At 42.0% G+C, this 21,784-nt stretch overlaps 1 protein-coding gene across 1 annotated transcript in view; it reads left to right on the plus strand.

Moving 5' to 3' along the window:
- Positions 1 to 21,784, plus strand: part of FAM20A (FAM20A golgi associated secretory pathway pseudokinase) — a 55,696-nt gene that overhangs the window by 19,794 nt on the left and 14,118 nt on the right. The window contains exons 2-7 of the mRNA XM_026711248.2: positions 6,604 to 6,785; positions 10,246 to 10,296; positions 13,752 to 13,830; positions 15,253 to 15,345; positions 18,699 to 18,814; positions 21,013 to 21,193. Of these exons, the coding sequence (XP_026567033.1) occupies positions 6,604 to 6,785; positions 10,246 to 10,296; positions 13,752 to 13,830; positions 15,253 to 15,345; positions 18,699 to 18,814; positions 21,013 to 21,193 (702 nt within the window). The remainder of the gene's footprint in view (positions 1 to 6,603; positions 6,786 to 10,245; positions 10,297 to 13,751; positions 13,831 to 15,252; positions 15,346 to 18,698; positions 18,815 to 21,012; positions 21,194 to 21,784) is intronic.

A 21,784-nucleotide genomic window follows, 5' to 3' on the forward strand; every position in this document is an offset into this window, starting at 1 on the left:
TGTACCACTGAATCAAAGGCTTTACAGAAGTCTATGTAGATTGCGTCTATTGTTTTGCCCTGATTGAGTTGTGTAGTCCATATGTTTTTGCAGTGTAAGAGTTGGATAGTTTTTTTCTGAAACCAAATTGTTTATTAGAGAGTAGATTGTTTGTCTCTAAGTGGAAGATAATGGATTGGTTAATAATTGATTCCATGACTTTACAGGTGACACAGCATAAAGAGATTGGTCTGTAATTTTCAACTAGGCTGGGGTCTCCCTTTTTGAAGATGGGGATGACCGTGGCTTGTGACCATAGTTTTGGCAAGGAGCTGGTCCTGAAAGATTTTTCAAAGATTATGCTTAGAGGTTCTGCTATGGCAGTGGGTAGCTTTTTTAAGAAGTAGGCACATATTCTGTCCGGTCCAATAGATAGAAATAGTTTTAGATTGCATAGTGCTTTTTCAACAATTATTTATTTTTATATTTATAAAAATTATTTATAAAAATTATTTGAGCATTGACTTCATTTAGCAGCTCCAATACCATTTTTTTTTCATTTGTAAGCACTATGGCTTCCTCCCCATCAGGATGTCTGACTTTGGCAACTTTAAGACTTATGAACTTCAACTCCCAGAATTCCTCAGCAAGCATGGGAATTCTGGGAGTTGAAGTCCACAAGTCTTAAAGTTGCCAAGGTTGGACACCCCTGCCCAGCACAATTTACCTAAGCTTAACAGAAGCAAACCAAGTCTAGATAGGATGGGGCATCGCTTTCTTATAGAAAAATATTATCAGTTTTGTGAATAATATAGGTGGAAATGATGCTCTCTGGTTTCACCCCCCCTCCCCCGTTAGATGGTGAAATGGGCAAACAGGGCTAAATCCATCAGTGTTGGTGTGGTACAGTCAAAAGTCAGAGTCTTCTGCCAAATGTTCTCAAATTATTTTTGCAGAATTATACATTGCCTTATGTAATGTTCCTCTATACATTTGAGGATGAATCGGGTTTGATCATTCTAGGAACAAGAATTATCTCACCTGAAGATGAAGCATAGATATAACTCCTGGGCCAATTCATAAAAATCAAGTTGCATTAGATTAAATTGGATGACTCATAGGTGGCATTTCTGCTGTCAGGACACATTTGTTATTCTTCTGCATTTATCTTATGAATCAGCTTCCCCCCTACATCCAAGCACATCTTCAGTCCACTTTATGCCTCTGAAAATAATAGTTGCCTGCAAAAGTTTCTATTACGACTATTGTGTTGTCGCCACAAGAGCCTTTTCAGCCTTAGTGGGTCATCGTTCGATTGACTTATGCTCAATTTTATGAGCTTTTTGCCACTGTGGCTAAATCTTACATAAGTGCCCTAGAATAAGCAAATTATCTGGATTCTTATCAGTCATATTGATCAAATTCAGGTATGGGGCAGAGTTTATAAATTATACTTTCTCATAAGATTCAGAAAAGGGGTAAGTTGCTGTAAGATGACAGTAGGAAAAGGAAAAGGAAAAAAATGTTTTCCAATTTAATTGTACAAATTAACGTGGCAGAGAAATGATATAGTAAGTTTTTGCTCAATTGCTAAAACTCAGTCATTTGTGCTCCTTAGTTTTCCACTCCTAAGATTCTTGTGCTTAATCGGAGTACTCATTCACCCAAAAATACACACACACACACACACACAGAGAGAGAGAGAGAGAGAGAGAGAGAGAGAGAGAGAGAGAGAGAGAGTCTATAGTGATGTTTCTGGAGATTTGTAGGCAAACCCCCCAAAAATCTTGTTCCTATACCTACCTACACTAAAGAGAATTTGCCATTTTCTCCACTGCCAGATTCTCCTTTCCTTCCCTGCCCCTCCCCCATAACAATCATTATCCCATCAGAACTTCCTTACTAGTTTGGAGAATTAGCCCTTCTTGGCTTGCTAGATTCAGAAGACAGCCAATGAAGTTGTCATTAAAAAAAAAAAGCCAGTATCCTTTTTATTAATGACACCAATAGGGACTGGGATTGCCATTGCTTAGCAACATGGTTGGAAAGCATGATGTCACATGTCTGTATCACTCAGCTATGGCACTTCTGGCACTTCTGGCTGCTGTTGTTAAATAAATCCTACATGGTCCCCACAAGCAAAGCAAATGGGGAAGCCGGTGGCAGTTTTCCATTGTTTCTGCTGAGAAGAGTATGATGGAGGAGGTCGTATTTCCCACTGTTTTTATTATTTTGGAGAAGAAGGGAAGTGTTTTGCTGACCTCACACATTTTGCATGTTTCACGCCTTTCCTCAGCCCAAATTGCCATGTTTTTTGCAGTAGTGGCTCAAGATGGATTCTAATCCATGCTCTTTCTCCAAAACTATTCATCTAACTACAATGAACGGGAGACATACTGGCTGAAGCAAGAGACGGGTCTCCCACGCATCCCCTTTTCCACATCTATCATCTGGGTTTCTTCTGAATGTGGGCTTACCTCTCCTTTGAAAAGAGCAATAAATCGATGTCCAAGAATAGCCCCACTGACAGCCATGGATGCAGGATGGCACACATGGGAATTCTGCACCTCCAGCCTCTTGGGGTCAGAGAATTTGCGAGTTGTTTGCTGCTCCAAGCATCCGTATACAATTCTCCATCCCCATCCTCCTCTCACTACTTGTTCAAGAATGATTGGCAAGTAATGCTTGGTGGGAGGACAAACAGAAGTCAGAGGAATCCACAAGTGGTAGGATTCAAAAAAATGTATTACTGGTTCTGTGGACGTGGCTTGGTGGGCATGGCAGGGGAAGGATACTGCAAAATCCCATTCCCTCCCCACCCCACTAACCTGTTTTCCAGCTCTGTTCTCCTGTGCAGGGCAACCAAAGAAGACCCAGCCGATCAGCTGGGACTCAGTGGGAGGCAGAGAATAGATGGGAGCGGGGCCAGTCAGAGGAGGTATTTGCCAGTTCTCCAAACTACCCAAAATTTTCACTGCTGATTCTCCAGAACTGGTCAGAACCTGCTGAATACCACCTCTGGAATCCACCAACTTTCCTTTATTTGTCCCAGATTAAAACTATAACATCACTTAGTGGCTCTAATAGGACAGTTTGGATACCACAATAGCAAACTATGCTCAGGGACAGAAAAAATATAAAAATCAGAAAAAGGGAGTTTTTGGAGAAGGTCCGGTTATGTGGGCTGCCCTAAGTACTTGTAGCTCTTCCAGGAGCCCTCTGTTAATTTCCTTTATGTGTTTGCATGACAGAGCACACCAGGGAAGGTTACACCCAAAGCTATTTGGAGCTAAAATTAGTTCGCTTTAACCCCAGCACAAAGGGCTGATGGCTGTATCTAGGCTGCAAGAATTCTGGGTGACCACTAGATGGCACCACAGAGTTAGAGTTTTCTACTGTGGACCAACTAACCTTTTAATGCAAATATGGCCTTCATTATTGTCACTGACACTGATGACACATGCAATTACAGGATTTATATCTCTCCAAGAGATTGTCAGATTATTATGGTTTGGAAAAAGCTTGGTGCCCTGTTATTTTTTTAGACATCTTGGAAACCACAAACGTCCTGAGCCGTAGGCCATTCTCCACTTCCGATCTTGGAGTACTTAGTGTAGGCAACCATTTCAGATTTTTTTCCCCAAATGTAATTGTACCCAGTATTTGTTTGTCTAGTAACTGCTGGCTCCACTTAGCCTGTTCATTTCATGACCTAGACATGGATTCAAGTAAAGATGCAGAATGCACATCTACTTAAAAGAATCTGATTGGAAAGGAATGAGTAACCATGCGGAAAGGGACATTTCTCTTGAACTGGCTTACCTGAACTATAAAACGGATTTGCAGTGCGGGTTTCCAGCTTCTGAGAAGAGCCTGGTCTGCCAACTCTTATCATCCATTTCTGAAATGTCCAACGAACTGAAAGAAAAAGAAAAGAGCCATTTTGTGTTAATGGACTCCAGTCTAATGCAAGAAGATTCTGATATAAACGAGCCCTAGGCAAGATGCAACCCTTAGACAGACGGCGTATTATTGTATATTGTTGAGTTTGTTTGGCAAGTTTTTAACCCTATGTTAATCTCTCAGAGTCGTTTGGTGAGATGGACAACCAATCCATATTGAATGCATGAATGAACCCATGATTTGTTGGAGGCTTGATGCAAATCAGTAGCCAGGAGTGAAGCCAAAGCAAAACATGAGGAGAGTCTCCAATTCTCTGTCTTGTAGATGCTCCATGTTTCTATACCCACAGTTGCCTTTTTCTTTCTGACACCTTCTTTTTCTCTGTTGTACTGTCAGGCTGGCCCCAGCTACTCTCTAGGAAAGGACGATCCTTGACTCCATAGGTGTTAGAGAAAAGGAACTTTTACTAGAGATGCTGAGTGCAGCGTGGATGAGGCAAGCTCTGAGGAAAAACCACACGAAAATTGTACATTGAAAACAATCCTCAACGTCCAAAACCCTCCCCCCCCCCGGGAGAGCAGCCCAATCACGTCTCATTCCAATGTTTTGGGAACTCGGTGCCTTAGGCGCCAGTGCAAATTCCTTTTCCAGGACTGGTGTCCTTGAAGCTCAGCAGATGGCTCAGTTTGGCACCACTAGTTCCAGTTAGTGTCCATACTCCTCAATTTCCCATAGTATTCTTTCACACCTCCAGCACACTTCCCCCTTCCATATGCCCCCTTCTCAACCCTACCCCAATCCCAGTTATGGCAGTTGCTAGCGAGCTTCAAAAAAAGCAAAGATGAGCAGCTGACATGTTTTTCCTCTCTGTCAGTTTTTTTGAAATTAGGACCATGAGCTGCATGAGGGTCAGAGGTGGTATTCAGCCAGTTCTGACCAGTTCTGGAGAACCGGTAGTGGAAATTTTGAGTAGTTCGGAGAACTGGCAAATACCACCTCTGACTGGGCCCACCCTCATCTATTCTTTGTCTCCCGAGTCCCAGCTGATCAGCTGGGTCTTCTTTGGTTGCCCTGCACAGGAGAACGGAGCTGGAAAGCAGGTTAGTGGGGTGGGGAGGGAATGGGGATTTTGCAGTATCCTTCTCCTGCCATGCCCACCAAGCCACGCCCACAGAACCAGTAGTTTTAAAAAAAATGAATCCCACCACTGCCCTACACTCCATTTTTTGCCTTCTTGGGCCCCAGGGAAGCCTTCTAGGAGCAAAAATGCCTCCCAGGAGGCTTCCCTGAGGCCTAGGAGGCCCAAAAATGCTGGGGGGGGGGAATGCTGCAAAGAAAGAAAGAAAGAATGAAAAACCATGCCTATCCAATCACATGACCATGCCCACCTGGCCACACCCCCAGAACTGGTTGTTAAAAAATTTGAATCCCCCCTCAGTTGTAAATTGAGGACTATTTGTAGGTAATGTAAAACTGTGCCATCCAGACCAGATCGGGCCTTCTTCCAATTCAGTTGCAAGCGTGGTGGAAAGCAGAAACAGCAATAGTCAGTAAACTGATTTTAAGAAATCTAACTGGCATTGTCTGCTGTGGCTTAACAGGAACTGCAAGCAACTGGGAGAAGGAAGTGAGGGACGGAGAGAGATAGTGGCCAGACCCATTGTTCACATGGGCCAACAATGATTTGTTGCAAAGATGGCAATGTCCAGCCTACTGATTGTCTAGGTTGAAGCTTAGATCTCTTTGGACAAATTATCTACACCAGGGGTGTCAACCCCGCGTTGTCACACTGTTGTCATGTGACGTATTGCCGTTTTTCTCCCTTCACTAAACCACGGGTGGGGGTGGCCAGTGCATGATGCATCTGGCCTACGGACCGCAAGTTTGACACCCCTGCTCTACAGGTAATGCTCAATTTACAGCCATTCATTTCATGACCAAAGTTACAATGGCACTGAAAAAAGTGACTGGTGACTATTGTTCACTCTTACAACTGTTGCAGCATCTCCATGGACATGTGATGAAAATTTGGACACTTGGCAACTGGCAGGTATTCATAACAGTTGCATTGACCTGGGATCACATCATAATCTTTTGCGACCTTCTGACAAGCAAAGTCAATGGGAGGAAGCCAGATTCACTTAACAAGTGTGTTACTAACTTAACAACTGAGAGTTATTCACTTAACAACTGTGGCAAATTGTTATTAATGAATCTCTAATTTGATCATGGTAAATATACGAATGGGTCCTTTCCCGTTTGTCCCACAAAAAGGCATGCCATCCTCTGTGGAGATCATGTCCCTCTAATACCAATATCCTCTTATTATTTAAATTTATCCAATCTTTAATCCAGAGAAGTCCTGCTGCCTGATGGTATAGTTCCCATTTTGGGAGTCTTAGCCACCTCTACTTCTATTATCTTGTAGCATTTTTATATTAATACGTGCTTTCTTTTCTAACCAAATAAATTTAAGCATCATTCTGTTCAAGTCTTCAAAGAATTTTCAGTCCAGTTTTATGGGAATTGTCTGAAAGAAGTATAATTTTTTTGGTAATATGTTCATTTTTATTGTGGCAATTCTGCCCATCAACGATATTTGCAACTTTTTCCAGCTCTCTAAAACTTTCTTACATTGTGACATCAATTTCTTATAAACATATTATAAACTTTATAAACATATGAATTATAAACACAAGTTCTCTGCTTCATGTATTTCAGAAGACACCAGGTTTATAGAGAAGAACGCAACCTAACCATGGGTTCAGTGGTTCAACTCAGACACGAGGCAAGCTGGCTGCAGTTCCACCTGGGGATCAATCGCCATGCCTTGTATCCACGGGCTAGCCCTATGGTTGATCAACTCCTTAGGGACACACACAGGTTTAGTACTATCAGTGCTGGTAAGTAATGCTTTGAATCCTTCTTAAAAGAGGGCTGAAAGAAAAGAAATAACAGAAGAACAGAGTGGGAAGGGACCTTGGAGGTCTTCTAGTCCAACCCCCTTGTCAGAGTGTGCACAGCTTTACAATGATAGCAAACAGAGGTTTGTAATAACTAGTGCTTTTATCTACAAAAGAATATATACTATACATACACGTATTACAAGCAGAGGTCAATCAAGCAGCAATTACAGCAGTGAAGAAGAGAGAGAGAGAGAGAGAGATGCCTAATATGGGCCTCCTCTTATTATACAGGCTCTTAAAGGGACAATAGCCAAAAACCTTGTTGACTCATTCCCATCATTGCCTCCTGGCAGCAGCTGGTCAGCTCTTAAATCACTACCCTGACACCCCTACTCAAGCAGGAGGCCCTTTGTACCATTCCAGACAAATGGCTGTCCAGTCTCTTCTTAAAAGCATCTAGTGATGGAGCACCCACCACTTCGGAAGGCAAAGCCGTTCCACGGCTTCATGGTTTTCACAGTTAGGAAAATTTCTAAGTTTCACGGTTCGGAAATTTGTTAGGAAATGTTAGGCTACCAGATCAGGGATGCAAAATCAATCCAGGTGACCTCTAGGTTGCATGAAGAGTCAGAACCTCCAGAAGTCAGCCACACACATTTCATATTCTTGGGCTTCACGCCCAGATCACATCTAGGGCTGCAAATCAATTATGAATAGTTAGTTTCTTGGGACACCAACTTGCCTCCCAGGGTTGCCTGGGGTCAGAAGACTTCGGGTGTTTTAATTTACCGGTAAACGTGGTTAAATAATCTTAATTGTTGTCCTGATCCCATCTGCAGGGCAGGGCCAGGGCTGCAAGTGATGGCACATCTGTCATGACACAATCACACACGTGGTTTCATGATATCACTGACATGAGTTTACGAATTGAAAATTATTTGTGTGATGACATCATCGGGTACATGCAATCGTTGTGGCTTCTCCCAAATATCTTTGTCCCTCCCTGCTCTTTGGAGACTGACACCCGAGACAACATTCAAGTAAAGGGCCTTCAGTCTGAAGAAAAGCAGTGTACTCCAATCTACAGGTAGTCCTTGACTTACAACAGCTCATTTAGTGACCATATGAAATTACAACAGCAACACTAAAAAGAGTGACTTATGATCATTTGTCACACTTATGACTATTGCAGCATCCTCATGGTCACACGATTTACATTTGGTTGCTTGACAACTGATTCATATTTATGACGGTTGCATTGTCCTGGGGTTACTTTATCGTCTTTTTTTGCAACTTTCTGACAAGCAAAATCAATGGAGAAACCAGATTTGCTTAACAACCGTGTTACTAACTTAACCCTTAACAAGCGTGGCAACAAAAGTTGTAAAATGGGGGCAAAACTCACTTAATGAACTTCTCACATAGCAACATAAATTTTGGGCTCGGTTGTGGTCATAAGTGGAGGACTACCTTTATTTGAAGAAGGCTGACATAATTCTCACAGCGGCAACTTCTGCTCTTGTGAAGGAGCATACGCTCCAGGAGTGAGGTTCCTCTGATTTTCATTTCTTTTCAAAAAAGCATCAAATAGCATTAAACAAAAGGGAACACACAGTCAGAAGGGAACTGTGTAAGGGAATCTGCTCAAAAGGAAATTGAGAGTGCACTGCAGTCAGAAAAAGAGAAGAAAGAGAATTTATTGGAAGGGAAAATTCTGGTTGGGAAACCACACTGGTTTCTATATTTTTCCATGGTAACACAGGGAGTTCCCCGACTTACAGCTATACATTCAGAAACTCTTCAAAGTTACAGGGGCACTGAAAAAAAGTGACTTTCAACCAGTCAGATAACAGATAATCAGAGTTGGGCGGGACCTTGTAGGTCATCTAGTCCAACCCCCCCCCCGCCCAAGCAGGAGACCCTACACCATTTCTGACAGATGGCAGTCCAATCTCTTCTTGAAAGTCTCAAGTGATGGCGCTCCCACAATATCTGAGGGCAAGCTGTTCCTTTGGGTGATTGTTCTCACTGTCAGAAAGTTTCTCCCTATTTCCAGGTTAAATCTCCCCTTGTTCAGTTTCCATCCATTATTCCTTGTCTGGCCTCCAGGCGCTTTAGAAAATAGCTTGACCTCTTTCTCTCTATGGCAGCCCCTCAAATATTGGAAGACTTTCTATCATGTCTCCCCTGGTCCTTCTCTTCACTAGACTAGTCAAGCCCAGTTCCTCTAACCATTCTTCATATGCTTTAGCCTCCAGTCCCCTAGTCATCCTGGTTGCTCTTCTCTGTAGTTTTTCTAGAGTCTCAACATCTTTTTTTTTATAATGGGGTGAACAAAATTGGATGCAGTACTCTAGGTGTGGTCTTACTAAGGCTTTATAAAGTGATATTAGTACTTCCCTTGATCTTGACTGTATCCCTCTGTTAATACAGCTTAGGATTGCATTAGCATTTTTGGCTGCTGCTGCACACTGCTGGCTCATATTTAGTTGGTTGTCCACTAAGTCCTCACACTTTATAACCACTGCAGAATCTTCACAGTCATGTGATCAAAAGTCGGGTGCTTGGCAGCTGACACAGATTTGCAATGGAAGCAGCATCCCAGAGTTATGCAATCGCCCCTTGTAACCTTGCCCAGCCGATTTCCGACAAGCAAAGAACCTGGGAGAAATCAGATTTATTTAATGACCACATGAACAACTGCAGTGATTCACTTTTAACAACCATGGCAAAAAGGTTGTAAAATGTGGCACAACTCAATTTGACAACTGGCTTGCTTTGCAACAGGAATTCTGGCCCCATTTATAGTCATAAGTCGAGGACTACCTTGTATGTGTGTGGGGCTGTGGTAGAAATTATTGGATATCATAGAACCCTCCTTGCTGGTTTTTACTTGCAGTGAATCCAGAGTCAATCCCACAGGCAATGTCTTTGGGGAATTTGGGAGAAGCCACAATGATGTTGTGCTCCTGATGACATCGTCATACAAATAATTTGTAATTCAAAAACTCACTCAATCACTTTCATTCATTCATTCATATATATTCTGCCTTTATTACTTTCACAAATAACTCAAGGAAGCAAATATATCCAACACCTCCTAAATAGCCAATATTCCTCTTATTTTCCCCACAGCAACCATCTTGTTGAGATGAGTTGGGCTGCAAAGTCACCCAGCCAGCTTTCATGCCAAAAACGGGGCTAGAACTCCCAGCTTCCCACTCTCTAGCCTGGTGCCTTAACCACTAGATCAAACTAGTTCTCATAAACTCATACTAACGACGCCGCGATTTCCTTTTGCCGTCTGGTCTTGTTGTTCTCCTTTGGTCCCTTTCGCTGATTTTCCCTTCCCGCGTGGCACGGGGGGTTTGCCATCCTCCCGTTAGCAGGGCATTCCCCTGCTTTCTATACCTTCTACCTTCCTTCCTTGCCAGAAAACTTTTCTTTTTTGTTCCAGATTACAGCCAGGATGAGAAAGCCTTGCTCGGGGCCTGTGACTGCTCCCAAAGTAGGTGAAGTGCTATTCTATCTGCTACGGCTTTTTGACCAATGTGTCACCGGAGTCCTTTTTGGCGGGCGGGGCTGATGGGGTTCTATTAACGAGATGTATGAGCCAAGTCCTCAGTGCTACCTTTGGGCTTTATTTAGGGCTCTGCCTCACCCAGCCCTAAATGCTTCAAGGCAACTCTAAGCGCTGTGGTGTAATTTCCCTTTGGAGCTGCACGGCTATTAAAAGGCTTGCTGTGCGTTTGTTCAACCTACGGTATCAGTATCTCTTCCTGACCTTGAACTAGATCCAAAGGGGCGCCGGGATTTGAGAGAAATCTGCTGGGAGGAAGGGAGGGAGGAAGGGAGGGAGGAAGGAAGGACATTCCTTCATCCTTGATCCCCTCCTCAAGGAGATGCAATCCTCCTCATCCTGCTCTCAGACTTCTCTCGACTCCCTAGCAGTCTGTCAAGAAGTACATAGGTGACAGGCAGAAAGAGAGAGAGAGAGATTAAGGAAATGGCTTTCGTCTCTTCCCGGCACAAATGTTGCTTCTGCTACATTGAATCAGCCCATTTTTGAACCCTGCATTTTCCAGCGGGATCGATGAGACGGTAAATCCTGGATCCCTTTAAACACCTTGTACAGGCAGTCCTGGTCTTACAACGATTCATTCAGTGACTGTTTAAAGTTACAACGGCACCGGAAAAAAGGGACTCGTGACCATTTTTCACACTTACGACCATTGCAGGACCATTGCAGGTCATGTGATCACAATTTGGACACCCCCCCAGCAATTGACTTGTATTTATGACCGTTGCAATGTCCTGGGGTCAAGTGATCACTTTTGGCGACCTTCTGACCAGCAAAGTCAATGGGGAAGCCAGATCCACTTAACAAACGAGTTATTAACTGGTCAACGGCATGATTCACTTAACAGCGGTGACAAGAAAGGTCGTAAAATGGGGTAAAACTCAATAAAAGTCTTGCTTAGCAACAGCAAGTTTTGGACTGTGTTGTGGTCCTAAGTTGAGGACTACCTATGCATGGATAGAAATCAATCATTCCTATTGGACTAAAAGCACCCCACGGCTGCTTTTTAGGGGTTTAAAATGCTTGATTTTATATCAAAATGGAAGGGAAGGGAAGGGAATGGAATGGAATGGAATAGAATAGAATAGAATAGAATAGAATTCTTTATTGGCCAAGTGTGATTGGACACACAAGGAATTTGTCTTGGTGCAAATGCTCTCTGTGTACATAGAAGAAAAGATACATTTGTCAAAAGTCATAAGGTACAACACTTAATGATAGTCTTAGTGTACAATAAGGAATCAAATCATACTAGTAAACAGTCAATATAAATCGTAAGGATACAAGCGACAAAGTTACAGTCCTACAGTCACAAGTGGGAGGGGATGGGTGATAAGGAGTGATGAGAAGGTTAATAGTTATAGTAGTGCACACTTTGTAAATAGTTGGACAGTGTTGAGGGAATTATTTGTTTAGCAGAGTGATGGCTTTCGGGGAAAAACTGTCCTTGTGTCTAGTTGTTCTGGTGTGCAGTGCTCTATAGTGTCGTTTTGAGGGAAGGAGTTGAAACAGTTTAAACCTCTTCCAAAATGAGTTAAATTGATAAAAATCAGTAAAAACAAAAGTAAAAGTTCTCTCAGATCAAGGTCAACTCCTGGGGACTGCAGGAATCCCCCTTGGCAATAATGTGCAAGTGATTCTCTTGGCCTCCTTTGTTTTTGACCAGCCAGCAGCTTTGGGACTTCCTTAGGTCTCCTACTGATTTCCAGACAAGCACTGACTCTGCTTAACTTTTTCTTTTTTCTTTTTTTGAGATCAGCCGGCGTTAAAAAAAAGAAGGATTTGCAAAATAAAATATACCACACACATGCACACCCCCACCCTGCTAGTTTCATTCCCTTCTCATTCTTCTTCGGGGCAGCTTTGATAGATGGGCTCTCCAGACTGGGATCACCAGTTAAAATGGGAAATATGGAGGTCTGGCCAAGTAGCATTATTGGGGTCTTGTTCTTCCTCCAAGAGGTCTAGGAGGATACCTGTATGAGGCAGATTTGACAAATCACCCTATGTCCAGGGTCAAACTTAGAGTTTGTGAAGATGGATTTGGGCTTGGCTCTCTTGGCCTCAATCCAACCTTCTACCCTACCAGTGCTCACAGCTGCACAAATCTCTCAGTTTTACTGTAGATCAGGGATGTCAAACCCGATTTCATTGAGGGCCGCATCAGGGTTGTGTTTGACCTTGAGGGAGCAGGGGGTATGGCCAGCTCGACATCATCCATGTTTGGGGCACCCGTGGTGGCCAAGTGATAAGGCAGGATTTTCTAGCCCTCTGCCATGAAAACGGAGCCCGGGGTCCAATGGTGGGATTCCATTTTTTTACTACTGTTTCGGGTGCCATGGCTTGGTGGGCTTGGTGGCGGGGGAAGGATACTGTAAAATCTCTAGTCAGAGGTGGGATTTGCCGGTTCTCCAAACTACTCAAAATTTCTGCTACTGGTTCTACAGAACTGGTCAGAACCTGCTGAAAACCACCTCTGCCAGGGGTGTGTGTTTTTGGCTGCAATGGCCTCCTGCAACCCTCTGCCAGTGAAAACAGAGCTCAGGGGGGGCCACAGAACAGTTCTAAGCACCCCATGGGCTGGATTCATGGGCCTTGAGTTTGACAACCTTGCTGTAGAGATCAAACAGAATGGAAGAAGAATTATTTATCTCCTTCCCTTCATTTTCCAGAGCTATACAGATACTCTTTATGTTACATCCTTGCTCGGTGACTATTCAAAGTTACAACGGCACTCAAAAAAGTGGCTTGTGACCATTTTTCATCCTTACAACCATTGTAGCATCCCCATGGTCATGCGATCAAAATTTGGATGCTTAGCAACTGGCGTGTATTTATGAGGGTTGCCATGGTTGTGTGTGATCTTCTTTTGTGACCTTCTAATGAGCAAGGTCAATGGGAAAACCGGATTCACTTCACAACTGTGTTGCTAACTTAACAACTGCAGTGATTCCCTTGACAGCTGGGGCAATAAAGGTTGTAATATGGGGCAAAATCTAGCAACTATCTCACTCAGCAACAGTAATTTTGAGCTATTAGTGGCCATAGGTAAAGGGCTACCTGTAAACAAAGCAATCAAAATATAACTCAGTACAGATCAGTAAATAAAAATGAAGAAATATTATATTGGAAATTTTCAGGGAATTTTCAGAGTTGTAGGTTGCATATACTGTGAGACATGTGCTCCTTAATAAGTTAGACTTTCACTATTTTAAGTTTAATATAGCATATGTAACATATAAGGGCAAACTTGATATTGATCTTCATATACCACACCCCTTAAGGCATTAGAAGCTCATTCCAATTCTTTCTTAAGACAGTTATTATGTTTCCTGTGGGTTTTGACATTTGAACAAGGAGCTGAATCTCTCTTCATTTCTTAGTTGTAAAGCCCAGCGGGGTGCACCTGAAACTTGTTTTGCGGTTCCAAGACTTCGGGAAAGCCATGTTCAAACCAATGAGGTAAGCTTGCTTCACTTAAAAATGGACAGAATCCCTTTCACTAAAGCATTTTTAGCAAAGCTGTAGATGTTGTGCAGAGAAGGAGGAGAAGGAGCAGGGCTTCGAATTGTGGTTTGTTTGTTTGTTTGTTTTTGGTGATGGTAGGTAGTGTGATGATTTAAAAAAAAAATACCCAAGGTCTATTTTAGGACTTACACTATGGTGTACTTTTTATGTTTTCCCACCTCGACATGTCCATAAACTGTGCTGCTGAATTTCAGCAATTCTGTAAAAAGAACAAAGCTCACAAGAGGGATTGGAAGCTGCATCCTGTACAACCAAGTTTGGTTCCTCCCAACCTCAGTGAAAGGCTAATGTCGTGCCCCAAAAATGCTTTCGTTCAAAAGACAGCTGGACTTTTGCTTGAAGCCAATTGGCTTTTCATCCAAGAAGCTTCTTCAGTTCTGTCTAAATGGTAAAGAATGAAAGGATTTATATTCCTTGCAGGAAGGATAGAATGGAAAATGGCTGACTCCACCACTCAGTCAGAACTGAAGAAGCTTCTTGGATGAGAAACGAAATGTCTTCAAGCAAAACAAGAAAGTCCAGTTGCATTTTGAAAGAAAGCACCTTCGGGACAATCATGACCTGGTCAACTAAGAATCTCCATAGACATTTAGCTAATGTATAAAGATTTTGAAGGGAATTCAGAATGAGTATAAAAGAAGACACCTAGAAGTTGCTGGTTGACTAACTGCCAACTAGGTGTGACCACATACATCCTTTAAAAATTATGGAAAGAATGAAGATCAGGTGTTAGATGAGGCAGTGCAGACCAGGGCAGTGTAGCAAAAGAGGGAGTTATTCTGACCGTTTTCTCTGTTTTCTTGGTCCCAGCTGGGATCTAGATTTCCCAGCCGATCCCTTTGAACCTGAATAGCAACTTTCTTCCTCAACTAAGAAAACAGGCCAACCTGGGTCAAAATAACGTTAGGAGGACAACAGAGGAAAGTTCCCACAATGTAAGGGTGAACAAACTCTGGCAACTTTACAACCTATGGACTTCGACTCCCAGAATTCCTAAACCAGCCATGCTCAATCTCCATGCTGGCTCAGGAATTCTGGGAGTTGAAGTCCATAGGTCGTAAAATTGCCAGAGTTGTGCACTGCTGCCATAATTGGGCTCCAATTCCATAGCATGACTATTTAGTCTTCTCAGTTATTATTAAATATATTGGTGGTGTTGGTTAGTTGGAGCATGAGACTCCAAGTCAAGAAGAACACAAAGGAACCCAAAAGATCTGAAACACTGAAAAGCAGAAAGAGAAAGAAGGAAACCTTTCTTTCAAGCTACTGTCAAATGCTTTTCTAAGTGTCAGAAAGATATTTTGTTTTACGTACAATCTCCTTCCTGTTAATTACCTGGACTTTTTTTTTTTTCAGACAGAAACGAGATGAGGAGACTCCAGAAGATTTTTTTTACTTTGTTGACTTTCAGAGACACAATGCCGAGATTGCTGCCTTCCACCTAGACAGGTAATTCCCAAGTGTTAATTACCTCCTGAATTATTTGTCTAGAAAGGAGCTTGACTGCAGCTTCAGAGGGGTGAAACAAAAGGCGCAGTAGACAAACTGTGTGAGCATTGAGGGTAGGTATCGGTCTTCACTCACAGGCCACAAATTTTAAAGCCATCAGCATCATTATAGAATGAAAGTTCTGCTCTTCCCTTTCAGTCATTAAAAACTTTAAGGGTCAACAGAATAAATACTGATGGGGGGGAGGGGTGGAAATCACATTATTGGGGATAATTATAATTCAGGACAGAAATTAAATTATTAGTTCCTGGTTCACAACTATAATTGAGCCTGGAATTATGGTCATAAGTCATGCTGGTTGTTATGTGGCTCTGCCTGATTTTACAACCTTTTCGCTGCTATTATTAAATGAACACAGGATTCGTAAAGTGAATGCTACATTTGTTAAGTGAATCCATTGTCCCCAGTGGGAGGTTTTTGCCAGAAATTGGAAGCAGACACCAGTTGCCAACAAAACAAATGCTGTAAATTAAGGTCACGTGACTGCAGGATGCTGTAAACAGCCGTAAATGCAAGCTGGTTATTGAGTGCTGGAAACATGATCATGTGACCCCCAGGAGGAGAACAGCCAGGGCCACTGGAACGATTGGGCTTGTCTAAAACCTTCAAGAACCAGTACTGATTAACCTAGATCTGGGGTGACAAATCTGTGGCCCTCCAAGTTGCTATGCTTCCCAACATCCCTCATCTTTAGCCAAGCTGATGGGACTGCTGGGAGTCATAGTTCATCCACTGTGGGAGTTTGGTAACTCCTACTGCTGATATAACTACATTCTCCTAGTGAATTATGATGTCTTCCCTGTAGAGCTGAGGGAAGAAATAAGCAGGGAATATAGTAGCTTCCTCATCATTTCGTGCTCGGCATGATTTGATGATTGATTTTGTTCTCTGGCTATCTTTAGATGCAGTGCAGAAAAGAGCATGTGAAATGAAAAAATTGTGGTAGCCTATGATCTAAGCATGGGGCTGTAATAGAAAGGAAAATACAAATTCATAATAGTTTTATACTCCAGCTCTTTCTTCTAAAGCATTGTGCAAACTTCCCAGAGAGTTTCCATAGACATTCAATTTACCTTTATTTACATTGATTATATTCTTTTTTTTTTCAGTTGTTGAGAACTGCCAATAGTCATTCAGCATGCAAGTTTAATAGATAATTAATAAATTACTATTATTTGGAAAGATCATTTTTTGCTTCAGATTGTCCCAACTTTCCAGAACATAATAAGTTATATCTAGGGGTGGGATTCAAATTTTTTAACAACCAGGTCTATGGGCGTGGCTAGGTGGGCATGGCCATTTGACTGGGTGGGCGTGGCTTCTTTTCTTCAGTGCACCCTGCTCCGTGCGCCCCTTTTTGCCTCATGGGCCTCAGGGAAGCCTCCTGGGCGAAGCAGTAAGACAGCGAGGGGGATCCCAGCACAGCTGATCATCAGAACATTTGATTGTCAGGAGGAAAACAAAAATAAATATCTTAAGGAGTGACTGGGCAGGGGAGAATGCAGTCAGCGATGTTGGGCATGTGTGCTATATTGCACATGTGCGATAAGGACTGACTGGAAGAGGTGGGGAGGGGCAGGTGGAGAGGGGAGGAGCCAGCCAGGGGCATGATTTGCCGGTTCTCTAAATTGTGCAGAATCGTAACATCCGGTTCTATAGAATCGGTCCAAACCGGTAGAATCCCACCCCTGGTTATATCATAGTTTCTGCAAGTGGCTTTCCTGCTCTTCTCCTCCATATCTCCCCTAATTTAGAGAGGAACCTTTCTATTAGCAGATCCTACTCCACAAGTGGATAAACAGCCCCTAGATACAACTCACTGTTTGTTCATAGATCACATGTAACAAATAAAATTTAACAAAAAGGGGGGAGATTTGATACTGCCTCAAGCTGCCTCTTATTTATTTGTTTGCTTGTTTATTAAATCTTTCATATATCTATCTATCTATCTATCTATCTATCTATCTATCTATCTATCTCTATCTATCATCTATCTATATATCTATCATCTATCTATCATCTGTCTATCTATCTATCTATCTATCTATCTATCTATCTATCTATCTATCTATCTATCCATCCATCCATCCATCCATCCATCCATCTCATTTAGAAACTGCCCATCTCCTTCACAGAGAGGCTGGGCAGTGTACAAGTAAAATATAAAAATATAAAAACCATTTATAAAATTATGTAAAGGACGAAAAAAGTTAACATTCAGAATTAAAAGATGGGGGGAAGGTTCTCAGGTCGCTGACCAGCCCCATGGCTGCAAAGCCCAAGCAAGATGGCAAAACCAGGTCTTTAGATATTTCCAGAAGGTCTGGAAATTGAAGTGTTTATTTGTTTACTTGTTTGTTTGCCAACTTTTGATAACTCTGGCACCTGTTTCCCACCTAGCTGCTTGATTTATATTAGCCCATCATTCAGAGCTCTCTTAAACCCCCCCCCCTTTTTTTTTTTTGGCTTGTGATGCATCTGGCAGGTCTGGTGGTAGAACACGGTTGATTTGGTGCATCAGGAGTCCTGATCAAGATCCAAATCTATGCTTTATTTGTGTTTTTATTCTGCAAACAGCAGGCTGAAAAAGCTAATTCTTGAGGGCATTTTAAGAAGCTTCTATGCCATTATTAGTCAGTCTGCTTGGCAGTTACTGACTCACTAACCAAATATCATCTTGTTTTGCTGACAAAAAAAAATCTATCAGACCCCAGAGCATCCATTGCAAGCTGTATGGTATGAATCAGCCCAAACAGCAGAAATATCTCCCACGTCTCAGCATTTACAAGTTGGGGCAGTATTCTTGTTGGCATCTAGCATTTCACTTGAGCCATCCATCAAACGTCTTAATGGATTGCTTAAGTGGTGGGGAGAACAAAGCAGCAACAGCAGCAGAAGGCAAGGTTGTGAAGGGTTGTGTAATAAAGTCCCCCTGTGTAATTAAAGCTATTACAGGATGAATAAACGAGGACTTCCTTCGATCCAGGCAACCATAGTTAAATATTAGTAGCAGCTACAGATAAAGGAGAATATTTGTGGCTCAGGATTGAAATGAGGGGTCCTTGATGCTCTCTGAGGTCCATCATTTTCTTGCAGATGTTTCATTACCCAGTGCTGGCACTGATGATGTTACCTAGTTTGGGTAACGAAATGTCTGCAAGAAAACAACCAAGTTCAGAGAGCTCCGAGGACCTCTCTTTATTAGCAGCTGCCAACATTAACACTCTGATGGCATACGACATAAAACCCTCTTTCTTTGCATTGATCTGAGCAGTATATTTTGCCCTTTGCAGAATCCTGGATTTCCGTCGCGTCCCTCCAGCAGCTGGTAGAATGATTAACGTCACAAAAGAAATTTTAGAAATCACAAAGAATGAAATTTTACAAAGTGTCTTTTTTATTTCCCCAGGTAAGTTTGTTTCATAGATTTATATTCAGTCTTTCCACTTTGGTGAGTACTCAAAAAGGCTAGTAACATTTAAAATACACACACACACACACACACACACACACACACACACACACATGTTGTGAACATGAAATAAATTAAATTAAGAACTATAATCAGTTTACAGTAAAATTCCTGGTGAAAGAGCATTAAAGAAGCTTATTAAAGAGAGAACCAACCTGAAACTAAAGAGAAATTTCCTGACAGTAAGAACAATTAATCAGTGGAATGGCTTGGTGCCAGAAATTGTGGGTGCCGCATCACTCGAGGTTTTCAAGAAGAGATTGGACAGCTGTTTGTCTGGTGTGGTATGAGGTTTCCTGCTTGAGTAAAGGGTTGCCCCTAGAAGACCTCCATGTCCCTTCCAACCCTATGTTTTAAGTTGTAAGATACATTTCATATTCTGGAAGTTGTAGAGGAGAAGGGCTGCTCCAATATTCTAGGAAGATGAATCTGGGACACTGGAGGCGTCTTTCAAAGTTTCCTTAAATAGTCATGCCATAAGCTATTTATGACTTGAAAGCACAATGGCAGCACCTTAAATTGAGATGTTCAGGTTGTATCACCTTTCTACCTCCTCAAATAAGAAACACATTTCTGTACCCCACTTCAGCATGAATAAAACTAATTATTCTATTGGGGTTAGAAATGGACAAGAATACACGTTTCACCTCCTAAAAGAGGTGTCACTTTCAACACCCTCATGATTGAGAGTTACTTTTTTCCCCAAGCGCTGTTGGTGAATTGGTCCTCTTCAGCTTTTCTCTTACTACACAATAATCTAAGAATTTAAAATAATAGATTAAAAATACTCCACTTCGCTGTAGCAACATGCAAATTTTGACAGCCATTCTAAAAGTTGTGGACAGATTACTACAGACCAACCTGGAGGTCACCATCTGTAATGATTGTGAGGCGTTTTGACAGAGGATTAATCCATAAGATTCTTTCAAAATTTGCTCCAGGCCTTTGTTTTCCACTTCGTACAACCAAGATTGCTCCAGGCAAAATGGGAGCAACTTTGTCAGTATTTATTAGACTAAACCTGATCAGTTTAAATTTAGTTGGAAAACCTGAATTAATTAAATGAGTAAATGCAACAAAATTGAGATATTTTTCTCCTGTTGTAAGGGTTCATAGATACCCTGCATGTTTATATAGAACCCGTGTGCCCACAAAATTTGTCACATTGGAAAGACTCTTGAATTTAACTATCAGGGAGAGCAAGTATTACTCCTGTCATACTTCCTTGGCAGCTAAATCTCTGAACACTGTTTAGACATCATAGTTGCACTAAGCAGTAATATATAGCCGCCGCCGCCCCGGCATCTCCTATGGTGATGCTGGGTAGCAAAAATGATCAAAATAATTAAAAACAAAAGCATTAAAATGAAATTAAAATAATAAAAAACTGTAATAAAGTGCTTATGGACTTAAAAAACAGTGCAACTATTTCACAGGCGCTATGGCCCTGTGACAAAACCAAGTTTTAAGGGCCTTGCTTTTTTACCAAGTTATACAGCTTTGAAATACTATCTTTTCCCAATCATATCTACACAACCCATTGTAGCGGAAAGGCATAAAATGTTATGACTTTAGTCTCTAGGTCAGGGGTCTTCAAACTTGACAGCTTTAAGACTTGTGGACTTCAACTCCCAAAATTCCTCCTCCAATCATGTTAGCTCAGGAATTCTGGGAGCTGAAGTCCACAAGTCTTAAATTTGCCAAGTTTGAAGACCTTTGCTCTAGGTGTTCCTCCTAGTGAGATCAGGAAGAAGGGCCTTCTCTGTGGTGGCTCCTTCTTGGTGGAACATCATCCTGGCAGAGATAAGATGGGCACTCACTTTGACATCTGTCAAAGCCCTGAAGACATGGTTCTGCCAACAGAATCCATCAAATCGTTGGTCTGATTGTTGTCACCAAAGGAGTGGAGGTTTATTGGTTTTTGTATTGGTGTTTCATAAGCTGGGCAGCTTATGAACCATAAATTGGGCAGCCATGTAAATTTTCTTAATAAATAGATAAACTTTTGGGCATCAGGTGTCATTATGCAATCACACCATTTGCATAATGACCTCATGATGAGCGTGTCTTCATTCTGACATTCTTCTGGCCTGTTATGGACAACCTCAGTCTCATACAGATTCCTCTCTCCCTAGCCAGCAATGTCTGTTTCTTTGCGAAGTGCCCTTACATGTGCAAAACAGAATACGCCGTCTGTGGGAACCCTCACCTGTTGGAAGGTTCCCTCTCAGTTTTCCTGCCTTCTCTCAACTTGGCACCTCGAATCTCCATCCCTAATCCGTGGATCCGATCCTACACCTTTGCAGGAAAAGAGGAGTAAGTGGGTAAATGGACCTCTCTTTTTGCATACTGCTCAGACAAAGGCCACCTTTTCAAAAAACCTATGCTATGCTACATTTATTGAGCAGGACAGCTTCAGAAAGGCCCTTGGTCCCATTTATGTAGAAGAGAAAGAAGGATGTATTAATAGACACAGTTACTGGAGGGTAAATCTATTTAATTGCCCAGATTTAGCTCACACCTCAATTTTGCAATTCCTAATCTGGCCCATCCAGAAGCAACCAGATGCATTTGGACCAAAGTTCCTAACCACCATAGCTAAGCTAGCAATAAATGCTGTTTCCATTTTCTGTTGTAAAATAACAGCTTCTAGGAAGTCAAACAGGAACTTATATATGAAGAGGTGTGTAGACATGCCTGAGGGAAGAGTGAAAAAAATTAATCCTCTTTCTAACCCATTCTGGATTTTTTTTTAAAAAATGCTCCTGAAGCTACTGTCTCCATATCTAGCCAACAGAAGCTCTTTGTGTGGTTTGAGGCCAACTCTTTGAGTAGCTGCAGTGGAATAAGACAAAAAAAAAAAAAAGAACCCCAACACCTACCTTAAATTCCTTGAGGAGAATCAAG

This window comes from Pseudonaja textilis, chromosome 2, assembly GCF_049901715.1.
Source record: "Pseudonaja textilis isolate UNSWEBS1 chromosome 2, rPseTex1.2, whole genome shotgun sequence".
Taxonomy (NCBI): domain Eukaryota; kingdom Metazoa; phylum Chordata; class Lepidosauria; order Squamata; family Elapidae; genus Pseudonaja; species Pseudonaja textilis.